This window comes from Pleurodeles waltl, chromosome 11 (assembly GCF_031143425.1).
Source record: "Pleurodeles waltl isolate 20211129_DDA chromosome 11, aPleWal1.hap1.20221129, whole genome shotgun sequence".
NCBI classification, from domain to species: Eukaryota; Metazoa; Chordata; class Amphibia; order Caudata; family Salamandridae; genus Pleurodeles; species Pleurodeles waltl.
In genome coordinates, this window is record NC_090450.1 from 817,761,317 (window position 1) to 817,774,120 (window position 12,804).

Sequence of the window (12,804 nt, forward strand, 5' to 3'; positions counted from 1 at the left end):
GATCATGCATAGTAGTGCTGATCTGCTTCCTTTCTTTAAATGCTCTACCGAAACTTCCTGCCACTTTCATGGGCTAATCTAAGACGATTTTTGTTAGGTGTGCCCTTGGTTTTGGTGCTTGAAAGTCAGCCCAGGCTAGCACCTTTTAGGAATAAACTCAAACCAAGCCGCCTGGACTACAGATTGCTTTGCCTCTCAAAATACCAATTATTTTAAAAAACACTGCCAAAATAGCTACTGGGCTGAGTTAGTATTAAATATTTTTGTCTGATTCTCAATACAATTGTGATAATGATGTAAACAAACAAATTATGACAAATAAAAATGAGATTATAGTGCCATGGAATGATAAAAGTAAGTTTCAAAATGAGATACACGAGTCATGTGAGAAAACAGCAAATATGCTGCAAGTCTTTTCATTTATACATACATCTTCTGAGCTTCTGTGTCCATTACAATCGAGATGTAGCCCTCAATTAAAGAGATTGCAAAGAAACGGATGGACTCCAGGTCTCGGGTGTTAGAGGGGGTTTCCTGACAGCTGTTGGAAAAACACACGTTCAGTCCGCATTGGCAACAGACACCCTTTATAACATTCGCAGCTTTAGAAAAATGTTAAACTTGGCTCATTTTCAAACCCATTCCGTGGACAACAGCACTTGAAATCATGCAAAGTAACATCTGTATCCTTCCTACTATGTCATTTCTGGTGAAACCACAAACAGTCATATTTCAACATTGTTAATTGAGCAAATAGTGACCAATCTATGTAACACGTGATGCTACTGACTACATTTAACAACACAATCACTGTTTTCCTACAAACACCTTTATTGGGGCAACAAAAAACAAAAGAACATCCTTGATGTGCCCTTTAACAGGAAAAATGTTTGCTTGGGAGTAGACAGTGGTCCAAGGGAATACTGCAAACTTGTGTGTATATATATATATATATATATATATATATATATATATATATAAAAAAAAAAAAAAAAAAATAAAAAAAAAAAAAAAACACAAACACTTTTCTTTTTAATAGCAGCCCAGTGCCCTTTTAGGAAAATTGGCTGCATTTGAAAAAAATGCGTTACTCTATAGAAACACCAACTCAGAAATGGTGGTCTGCTGATCTTAGCAGGCCCACATAACTGTGATGGTCTCTAATCTTAATGAGTCACAATCTGCGGCCTCCCTCATTAATATTCATGAGGGATGTCTAATTGCAACGCACTACGATTTGGAATTTTAAGAGCTGATTTAGGCCAATATTTTGCAACCAGTAAGTAGTACATCTAGTCTTTTCTTCTGATGGAATTACATTTTCACACTTTTGTTAATTGCTAGTTCAACTATGTCAAACAGATTTTGCAAACGGAATTGTTATAAATCCCAGGACAAGTTAGGAAGTCAAGTGGAAATAAACAAGTCTGTTTTCTGAAAACAGCGGTTCGTGACAGAGCTAGTAGTGTTTCTACACTAATCAAGAAGCCCAGCAACAGTGTCCAACTTCCCCTCTAAAAACTCCAAGTGTGAAAAGCAAAATTGAGTCTGGCAAGGTCATGCCTTTTACAGGGAGGATTGCAGGCTGAAACTTGTCTTCCAGTGGAAGTATGTCAAAGGGTAGACGGGTTTCCCACAAGTTCAGGCACCAATGCTAACATGAAGAAAATTCCTCAAATCTTCAGTAATGACTACTCAGACCCTGGTCAACTCCTTTCAGCTGAAGTGGTGAAGCTCACACATCTTGGCTTCCAGGGCTACATGAAATATTAGGTATCAACAAGTCAACTGAAATTCTTCCAAGCAGGCAAGTGCTTCCTTTGTCTCAGAACCATTTTCTCCTTATCAGCTCTTAAGAGAAGTTCCTCATCAGCATTAGGTATCAATGGAAAGACCATCATCTAATTTAGCCCTGGTAGTCAGCAGGAGAATGGCAATATCAACCTGGGAGCAAAATGCTTGAAGCAGAATTTCAGGCAGAGGAGGACAAATCTCTGCAATGATCTCTGAAGGAAGGCAGGAATTCAGTGCAGCTGTCAAATAGTTTTTCTCTTCTCTTCTGATCCAAGCAGTTTATCTCCTTGGAATCAGTCCAGCAGTGTGGTTTGAAGAGTAAACCAGTCGGTCACTGTTATTGAGATCTAGGCCAAACTTAATACAATTGAAGGCTTTAAACTCCCAGAGAGTTCTTACTTTCCTGGGTGCACGATTTGTGGAGTCAAACTCATCCCAGAAAACCATAAACCAAAAATACTAAATGGTTACTGCTCTCTCGGCAGAGCTATCCCCTACCACTCAACTCCACTCTCCCAGTTCAGTGCTCGAGAGTCAATGGAAATCTCATTCAGTAAAAATTTGCAGTACACTGTTTTTCCTTGACTTCTGAATGAGGAAAACTGGTACACATTTTATTCAGTCAAAACTTTCTCACTTGAGGCCTCATTAATCCCATTGGTCCAATCCTGTGTACTCCTTGGCCACTGCTTTGAAGTGGGAGATGGAGAAAAGAGTCATCAACAGGTGTGAAATGACTCGGCACCCTAAAAGAAATGTGTATGCCATTTACTTCAATTTATCTCAACCAGAATATATTTTAGCTTTCAAAAATGCTTCAATAAGCTACCTTCTCACCATAGATTTACCTATGAACTAAAAAAACACTGGTTTGGATATCATGTTCTAAACAAAAACAACAAATGTCACATTACATTTTATGTAGTAAGAAATACGCCCTGCAAGCAATCTAAAATTAGGTGTTGTGGTGTAGGATCCTGTGGGATTAATATTCTGCTGCCAAGTCTGTACTAAGACAAAGGCAGCAATTTTACAAGAGTGACCATTACAGCAATTGGCAAATAAGGATAAAACCACACACATCTGGGCCCAGTATGTAGGCAGCAGGCACTGCAGGTCAACATTCTGGCTATGAAGAACACAGCAAAATATGTATTACTCTATCTCAACACCACACTGATATCCTCTGTAACTGTAGATTATTTTCATTATAAACATACCTGCTGGACTACATCTCCGGGTAACTCTCAAAACCCAATGCTGCACTGGACTATGCCCATTCTTCCCTAGGTTTCACTAAAGGCACAGCCTGCAGACTGGCTTTAGGTGTGTCCAGTCACATATGAGTATACACTTAAATTGCATATACTGACAGATTTTTCTCATTTGAAGATGAAAAAGTAGCAAGTTACAGCACTCATCACAAAGTGATTCCAACGCAAAGTCTACATCACCACTAGACCTGCAGACAAATCTAACATGTCACTGATTCGAAAGCACCCAGTCCAACTCTCGAACTGCATCATCGTTTAGGCGCTCACCTGTGAGAATAGAACAAAACTTCGATGAGGGTTACTGCAATAGCAGGTAACATATCTGGATTCAAAGACAAGATGCAGAACTGGTTCCGAGGACTCTGCACTGGATGCACAGTGAGATTGACTACAGGGGATAGTAAAAAAAAAAAAATCATTAGCAACTGCCCTGCAAAATTCAGACTTCCGAATGCAGCCCTCTCCCCACCCCACCCATGTGCTTCCCATGCACTGCCTACTGTAATGGGCCTTTATGTAGAATTGTATACCGCCAATGGCCCTCTAACAGTGCCTGCAACTACTAACAGGCATTGGCAAAGGCAGGGCTGGCTCTGATTGTCAGTCTTTTGGCTTTGAAAATAGTTGCTTTGTTTCGCCATGGCTTTTGTAAATCTTTGTTGATGGAGGAGCTGTTGCACTATAAATAAAAAATTCCTAAAAGCAAAAAAATATTTTGTTTCAAAATGCACAAATTGCTATAGTAGCCTCTGGCAATAAGCAACTACTTTGTGGGCAGAAGTGCTCCATCCCAAAGAGCAGAATGCCGACCCTCACAGTGAATTTAGCCTATCGCGGAAGTAGACTGACCAACTGCTGGATGACCTAGTGGCAGGCGCAAATAAGCGATTAGCACAATAACAGATCAATGGATAAGGAAGTCTGACTAATAGCACCCGTAGGTAGGCAGATGGGGGTGGAGGGGAGGTAAGAGGGCAGAAGAGAGAGAGAGAGAGAGAGAGAGAGAGAGAGACGATGTATATATATTAACATCAATCATATGGTCTTGGCTAAGGCTGGACTTAAAATAAAAAACAGTAACACGGAAAAGGGAAACAGGGGAGTAAAGATACAAAAGAAGGCCCTCCTAAATTACAACTAAACAAACAATGCTAGATAATCAAACTGGAATAAAATGTGGTAAATAAGAAAAATGTTAGTTACTAGTAACCAGACGTTTGCTGTTTGTTCAGTTCTATGATGACCCCCTTTTTGACTTACCTACAACCATGGGGTCGAAACGTCGACATACCTTATAAAGTGGATTATACGAATAGAAAAAATTCTACGGAAGACGACAGGGCTTCCTTAATCGCAGGACCCACTACATTTCCACATAAAATTTCCTCGGACCACTTCTTGCACATACTGTATATATCACCTTCACTCACCTGCACCTCAGCACCTTCACTGTTTTTTATTAGGAGCACCTATCTAGATGAATGTAATATTGATATATGGAATGACGTGTTTAAAAGAAATTTACATGCAGATCTCTGGAATAATATGTTTAAAGATATATATGATATAATAAATTTTCTTTGATGTTACATTATATGTACACGGAGATTTTTTAAATTATCCAGTTTACCGCAGAAGTCTAGGTTATTTCCCCCTTTCTTTGACCTTTCATTCTTAAACATATTTATTACCCTGGTCATAGGGGTTAGAGGGTAATTGCCTCATAAGTTCACTTCCTAATGCCTGCAGCGGGCTGTTTTGATTCCAGGTTCTCCTACCATTGTCAATAAGATGAAGAATTCTTTAAATATTGTCCTCACAGCTTTGGCCAGGGACAAAGTCAGACTGGTGAAAGGACAGCAAGATCCAGGACTGACCTCAGACAGGATGCCAAAATCATCGTAAACAGCTTAGGATCCAAATTAAGGAGAAATGCTGGCCTATATTAGACAGGTTATTGCGGGTCATTAACATATTTACAGATAAACTGTGATACACACTTCAACATCCTGTAACATGGATCCTCTTTTAGGGAAGTTCTTGTACAGCTGTGTCAGTGTGACGGATAGGCTGACAGAACATTTTGAAAAATGGTGGGGTAAACCGGTCTGCTTCCAGCAATTTGCCCAGTTTCAGCTGGAAATATCTGGTATAACCACCTTTCCACAGAAGACTGGTCAAGCATTTCAACTTGCTCAGCCACTGGTCGAGGTAGGCTGGCAATCCTAAAGTATACCTTGATTTGAGTCAGCGATGTATTCTCTATGCAGATTTCAACAGGAAACCAGCCAAGGCTATTACTAGCCCTGTGGTACCTCTCTGTAGAACCCCATCTGGTCCAATAATGTCTTTATCTCTTCTCGGACCACCGTTCCTGGCAGTTTGCAGGCTAGTAGCTTCCCGGCTGTTGTATCCTCAATGTAGTATTCCTGTGTAGTCTTAAATCAAGGCGTAGTTGGTGCCTCGTCTATGTCCAACGTTCATACCTGCTCCCTTCATGTCGACTAGTTTCATCATGTTTTGAATGACTTTGTCCTCTTGTGGACTGCATCAAGTTCTCCAGTTCTTCATGTTTTTGCTTGCTATCTCTATTCAACCTGGCCACAATGGATTTGATGGTTTTCTCAACTACTGCCTTCAGATAATCTGACATCAAAGGATGGACCGCGGCTGTTGTGACTGGATAGAAATAGGTGGCCAATATCCAAATGGGAGGCCTTCATTGCCAATGAGTTCAAAATTAAAAGATGACCAAATCTAGCATATCTGCCGTGTACTACTGAAATGTAGGCATAGCCCCAAACATTTGGATGCTGACTCTGCCATGGATCTTGAAGACTAGCCTATATATCCGTTTTGCCTCACCCTTTGGAGTGATCTCTCTCAGACAATCCATCTCTACTTTAGAGTCCCAGTGAATAATCACTTCCCTTTCCGTGCTGTAAGGTACATCTGTGATGGCATTCATGAAGAACGTCTCCAGACCACAATTAGCGGCATAGATATTAACAACAGTAAGTCTGGCCTGGCCAATCTGTAAGATAAACAACTGGGTTCTATCCACCAAATTCACCTGTGGCAAATTCTATAGGAGCAAATGGGGTTCCTGAGCTAGACAAATGTCCTGCCACCTGCTCCATATTATGAAGCATACTAAGAACCATCATTGTTTTTGCTGGAGAATTTAACGTCTAGTCATTATAGCTCACAATTCTAATCATTGCAGGTGAGCACATTTATCCCGGGGTATGCAGCTGGGCTGTGGACCCCATTTGGCGAGTGTACATTTCACTATGCCAACTGCGTAACTATATGGGTTGGTGCATAGTGTTCCCGTTTCCCTAACTAAACTCTAAAACATTAAGAACAAAAAAAACATTGAACTAAACACAGGTGGTCTCACCTGCTTCGCCCCAACCCCCTTCTCCACCCCTATTTGGGATTATCCATTTCTTGGGGCTGTATTTATTATTGGCCATGTCTCTCGCCAGTGTCTCCAGCCCTTGCAGTTAAAGTCAACTTCTTTTTATGGGTGTTGAAAACGTGACTGCAAGGTTCAGTTCTGGTCTGTTAGTTCACTCTGGCATGTTTATTGGCATTGTAATGCACCCAATGGTAAATCCAGCTGCTGCACTAGTTCCACTTCTGAGTTGGTCAATGATTCCGTCTCTCCATGATGGGGGGTTTGTGTTCAGCCTAGAGCCACTCCTCTACCTAGGTACTCTTCATCATCTGTCAATTGGTGACTGCCCACACAGTCTTCTGCGCAATGTGTCACTTCCTGCAGATCGCCTGGTAACTGAAGGAAGTTTTCTACTTCAGAAACTGATTTGGTTCAGCAAATCTGCCCCTACCATTGGGGAAAAAGGCAAAAGCATGCTGCGACTATAGCAGGCAAAGTTTTTGCAAAGATTGCCTCTTTTCAAGGGTTACGGCCTACAGGCCGTGGAAAGGTTGAACAGCAGACCATTCAAATGTGATTTCAGATCACTCTTGGGCAGGGCAGAGAACTTACCTCCAGCATCTGAACTAACTTCAAGATCATTTGCAGGGTTACTGGATTTCATGTGTTCATGTGTTGCAAGGTCAGCTCTCCCTTATACCACCAGCCCAGTTTCGCTCAGAATGTTGCACAGGTCGCCCTTCTTCTCAAGTTGGGCTGATGAAAGCCTAGTGAAAAAACATCACACCTCTTTGTGCCTCTGGTGTCACAGCTGGGTAGTCTCCACGTGCGAGACCACCATACTGTGAGAAGCATCACTCTAAATTGAGGTTTTAAAGCATTTCTTCCACCTCATCTGTGAGGATCACTTGAAATTTCTTTTGTATTTTACCAGCAAATAATTGTACAGTTCCAGAATCAATGGCAACAAGAGTCTCAGTTCCAATGCACTGTGGGCTTCATGCAACAAAAGAAGGAGTCACCTGAGCCAAGTTTGAAGCCAAAACAAAGTTTGCGAAAAACACAACCTGGAGTTAACACTAAATGGTAACAGTGTGTACAGTATAAAAAACTACAATTGGTACATGCTACAAATGGAGTGGCCGTCTTTCTTAGAGAAAATATAGGCCATTTGTTTATGTGTTTCTATTCTAGAACAGGCAATGGCCGGTGGACCAAAAAGAATAGGTGTAAAAGTGTAAGAATATTTTTTATTACATGGCAATAATCTTTCGGCTTCCTCTACAGAGCCCTCAAATAATGTTTAACTGATTTGTGTATGTGGTTGCTGTTTTAGGATTATGTCTCACAATGGAAAAAATACTGGATTTCACTGCTTTTTGCCATATTTCTACCAGTCTGGACATAGAAATACAGGTCTGGTTGGTAAGAAAACACGACCCAGGTGGCAAACCTAGTTGCACACCCTTGACAGTTTTCTGAAAGCCAGGGAAACTCACCTGTCTTAGGCAAATGTAAACCCTCTGAAGGAAGGAAATCTCTAGTAAGTCAAATTTATTCTTAGGCTAAAACTAAGTACTGATGAGCCCAGTGCCAGCTTCCTTATTAAGATTATCACTTCCAAGATTTAATTAAATCAAAACCTTTTCCAAAGATTTGAAGCCAAAAAAAAAGATAGTGTTAAAAAACCTCTATAATGCTGATCTGTAACACTTATGCTATAATGATTGTATAATGCACTGAATTGTCTATCACAAACATATTGATTTTTTAGAATATCAATTCTAAAAATAGGAATCTTTACTTCATTTGTATATCTATTGTATTTCTTTGTAAATGTTGCTCAATACGTACAATCCCAATACCCCTACTTCCACCTCGCACATCCAGCCCTGCTCACAGCAGCACCGGGTATCATACTTGCAGCTTTCTCTCACCGTCCATGCTGCTGCCAGAAACATACAGTGGCATGCTGGCTCTTTCCATGAAGAAAGAATGGCTGTATCAAAGCCACCTTCCGTCCACTGACCCAGCTTTCACCCCCTGACCTACGTATGATGACCTGAGGCCTACCCGGACGATCACATCTTGCCCCACAAGGGGCACAAATATTGTCAAATCAAAATCATTTTGAACTGTTATTTTACAAACAGACAATATAGAAGTTACAACTGATCTTATGAACCTTTACCGGAAATGCATACCTTTTAACCATTATTGTGAGTAACGTGGTATTATGAACCTGTTTTGGCCTGAATCTGTCCATCCCCGCAGTGTCCTCGGGTCCTGCAGACAGGGTGTGTGGCTGCACAATGGCTGTACCGAGAAGCTCACCTCATTAACTATTGGAAATATTAATGAAAATGGAGCCTCAACCCACTGTCGTGGGCATATGTCCCAAACCGAACCTACCTTCCTCGTGTCAGACCTCATCCTGAGGAGTTTTTGCAGTCATGCCAGCATGTCACGCACCTAACGTAACAATAACAAAACTTCTCTCCCTCGGAATAATTTATGCATTTAATGGCGATCACCGTGATTATTTTTATTTTGTAAATACGAGGCTATCACTGGAACATCGAGTCCTCTTTTGCAGTGTGCCGGGAGTGAACCGTATCATTTCACAACAGAATACGGTTGCATAAACAGGTCTCCTTTGATTTATGAAAACATTTATATGTTAATAAAAGGAAGTATACAAGTAGGCGTGTTGGATGCTAGGTTGCTGCGAAGGATGCTGACATATTCCCGGACAGAGCCATAACAAAGTCTTCAAGTGTGAATATGAAACAGAAGTGTAGCTTAGATTTTGTATTTAGTAAACAGCTCAGCTGTGACGTGCTGTGTTTGGGCCCGTATCGATGCTAAGGCATAACCCGGAGAAACACAAAGTTACTTTGTCTCGGGAAAAATGTAGGCTTGTAGGAAAATAGTTGAGGGTTGCTAGTGGCTTCCACTGCTTGGTTCCTTCATGGAAGACAGACTGTTAGGCAGAGCAAGGGAAATGGTGGTCTTTTATTTTGACCAATAGGGTCTGCATTAACATTGATCTATTGTTCTGGGTAAAAGGCTACAAAGATTGGTGAAATGTCCATGTGATATTAAATACCCAAGTGGACGACCTTGCATCCGTTGCACAGCATTTTACAGATAAAGGCTTTAGTTTCACTGGGTACTGCATTTCTGAATGAATCGCTGAGTAATGACACTTTCCCACGACCTTCCCAAGAAAGGCTCCTCTTGTGGGTGGTGCTAAGCAACAACAGCATCAACTTCATACGGCCCGCATGCACCGGCAGTGGGTGCTCTGCCACTGAAAACAACAGAGGACAAGCTTACTTTGTAACTGTGGTTAAATATAGCATGGGTTACACCACAAAGCCGTAAGTGACACATTCGAGGGACTCCACCTTGTATTACAGGTTTGAAGTTGTTATTAACCGCGTGCTGCTGGAAATGAACAGGTGTGTACTAAAAGGGAGTATGTATTGCAAACAGAACATGACGGGGGTACATTCTACTGCACAAGGCAGAAGGCAATAAAACGTGCAGCTTGGGTCTAATCCAGGGCGACTGCCTCATTCGGGCCAAACAGATTCACATGAGGAAATAAGCGTCCACTCGCAACAAACATATGCAGTAGCCGCAGTACTGCTCACACACCTATTCCTAGGAATTAGGTTGATGAGGTGCTGAAGAGTGGACGGAGAACACCGCATAGGAGATGGATAGTCTACAACACAACACAAACCATAAACTACACACAAAAAAACTTATCTGTGGCAATAATTTGCAACTTCAACCACTTTATAGATTCACATTCTGTAGCTTATTTTTTGTGGTTGGGTCTGAACTTATTTAAAACTAGCTATTTGTTTTATATCTGATTAAGTCAATAGGTGGAGTCAATATGACTCAAAAGGATGTAAAGAATAAGGCCGTACTGCCCCACTATGCGGTCGCCATCTATAGACTTTGCCAATGACTCTGGATTGTAAACCACCACCGGGATACCTGTGCTGAAGGCCACAGCACTTGCCCAAGTAACTATAGCTTATACACAAAATTTAGTAATTTATAGCATCCTAATAACTCTTACTTGGCTGCCCCAATTCTTCTTTCCAAGCCTTCTCGTGCCCTCCTGTTTTAGAACCACACGTGCTACATCCTCTTCATTTACAGGTCAGACGTTAAGATGTTACCAGCAGATTTCTAATCCAGCACTCATAAACTAACATATGTGAATTCTTCTTGCACTAAAGATGCAGATCCTGCCTTCACTCTTAGTGTTTCCCCAATTTCACAATTTGATAATGTGTCGTCCGGAATTGGACACCACTCTTCAGGTGATTCCTAACCAATGGTTATAAAACGATAACTCTTACATTTTCTAGATCCTCTCCCTGTTCTGCCCACACTTCCCCAAACAGTTCAATCACCCTTAATGCACTTTTTCAAACTGAATGGTCATGCGACCGGACTACAGCGTGATCAGCTGTCCAACAACTTTTTCCCAATCACACGGGGCAAGAGATTCTCTGTTCCAAATGCCACCTCTTAGAGGTCACTTCTCTGGCAATTTGAATTTTGGGGTACTGCTTCTGCTCTGAGGCTCTAGTTCCTCTGCAGCGTTCCTCAAAAAAAGGATTGCAAAGGGTATTAAACAGCTATGCACATGTCCTATGGGATGATTAAATTAAAGAGACAATTTCTCCCAGGGGGTCCAGTTACATCCTCTGTGAGATCTTAAGTTACTAACAGTGTTCCATCCTGGTACCAGCCCCAGGGCTGGTCAGCTTTGTTCTGTATAAATTTAGTGGTAAACAGTTCTAACACACTTGGTTCAAAATAAATCATTTTTACAAGTTTTTATTATGGACTTTGGGATAACGCAACACTACAACTGCTAGCAAATAAATCAATCCAGCAAAAAGGGAAGGTCCTGTGCCTTTTCAGAAGTGGTGAGTGTAGGAGGCTGGCCTGGCTTGTAGTGGGTACCAAGGGGTACTTACACTCTGTACCAGGTCCAGTTATCCCTCATTAGTGTAGAAGAGGTGTCTAGCAGCTTAGGCTGATAGAAAGGTAGCTAGCAGAGCAGCTTAGGCTGAACTAGGAGACATGCAAAGCTCCTACTATACCACTGGTGTCATATGCACAATATCATAAGAAAACACAATACACAGATATACTAAAAATAAAGGTACTTTATTTTTATGACAATATGCCAAAAGTATCTCAGTGAGAACCCTCAGTATGAGGATGCCAAATATACACAAGATATATGTACACAATACCAAAAATATGCAGTAATAGCAAAAGGACGTAATGCAAGCAATGTAAAGTTACAGTAGATTGCAGTAGGAGCATAGGTATAGGGGCAACACAAACCATATACTCCAAAAGTGGAATGCGAATAACAGATGGACCCCAAACCTATGTGAACTTGTAGAGGGTCGCTGGGACTGTAAGAAAACAGTGAGGGTTAGAAAAATAGCCCACCCCAAGACCCTGAAAAGTAGGTGTAAAGTGCACCTATATTCCCCAGAGAGCACAGAAGTCGTGATAGGGGAATTCTGCAAGAAAGGACAACACCAGCAATGCAACCAAAGTGGATTTCCGGACGAGAGTACCTGTGGAACAAGGGGACCAAGTCCAAGAGTCGCGACAAAGTCGAGATTGGGCAGATGCCCAGGAAATGCCTGCTGAGGGTGCAATGAAGCTGCCACCGGATGGTAGAAGCTGTGGATTCTGCAAGAACGAAGAAGGCTAGAAACGTCCCCTTTGGAGGATGGATGTCCCACGTCGTGTAGAAGCTTGCAGAGGTGTTCCCACGCAGAAAGACCGCAAACAAGCCTTGCTAGCTGCAAGGGTCGTGGTTAGGGTTTTTGGATGCTGCTGTGGCCCAGGAGGGACCAGTATGTCGCCAATTGCGTGAGGAGACAGAGGGGGCGCCCAGCAAGACAGGGAGCCCTCACAGAAGCAGGCAGCACCCGCAGAAGTGCCGGAACAGGCACTAAGAAGAGGAGTGAACCGGAGCTCACCCGAAGTCACAAAAGGAGATCCCACGACGCCGGAGGACAACTCAGGAGGTTGTGCACTGCAGGTTAGAGTGTCGGGGACCCAGGCTTGGCTGTGCACAAAGGAAATCCTGGAAGAGTGCACAGGAGCCGGAGCAGCTGCAAATCACGCAGTACCCAGCAATGCAGTCTAGCGTGGGGAGGCAAGGACTTACCTCCACCAAACTTGGACTGAAGAGTCACTGGACTGTGGGAGTCACTTGAACAGAGTTGCTGAGTTCCAGGGACCACGCTCGTCGTGCTGAGAGAGGACCCA

General features: G+C 42.2%; 1 protein-coding gene across 1 annotated transcript in view; it reads right to left on the reverse strand.

Annotated features, from left to right (window-relative positions):
* CASTOR1 (cytosolic arginine sensor for mTORC1 subunit 1) overlaps positions 1–12,804 on the reverse strand; it is a 103,146-nt gene that overhangs the window by 44,777 nt on the left and 45,565 nt on the right. The window contains exons 5-6 of the mRNA XM_069214619.1: positions 3,336–3,456; positions 431–541 (exon numbers count right to left, since the gene is read on the reverse strand). Of these exons, the coding sequence (XP_069070720.1) occupies positions 431–541; positions 3,336–3,456 (232 nt within the window). The remainder of the gene's footprint in view (positions 1–430; positions 542–3,335; positions 3,457–12,804) is intronic.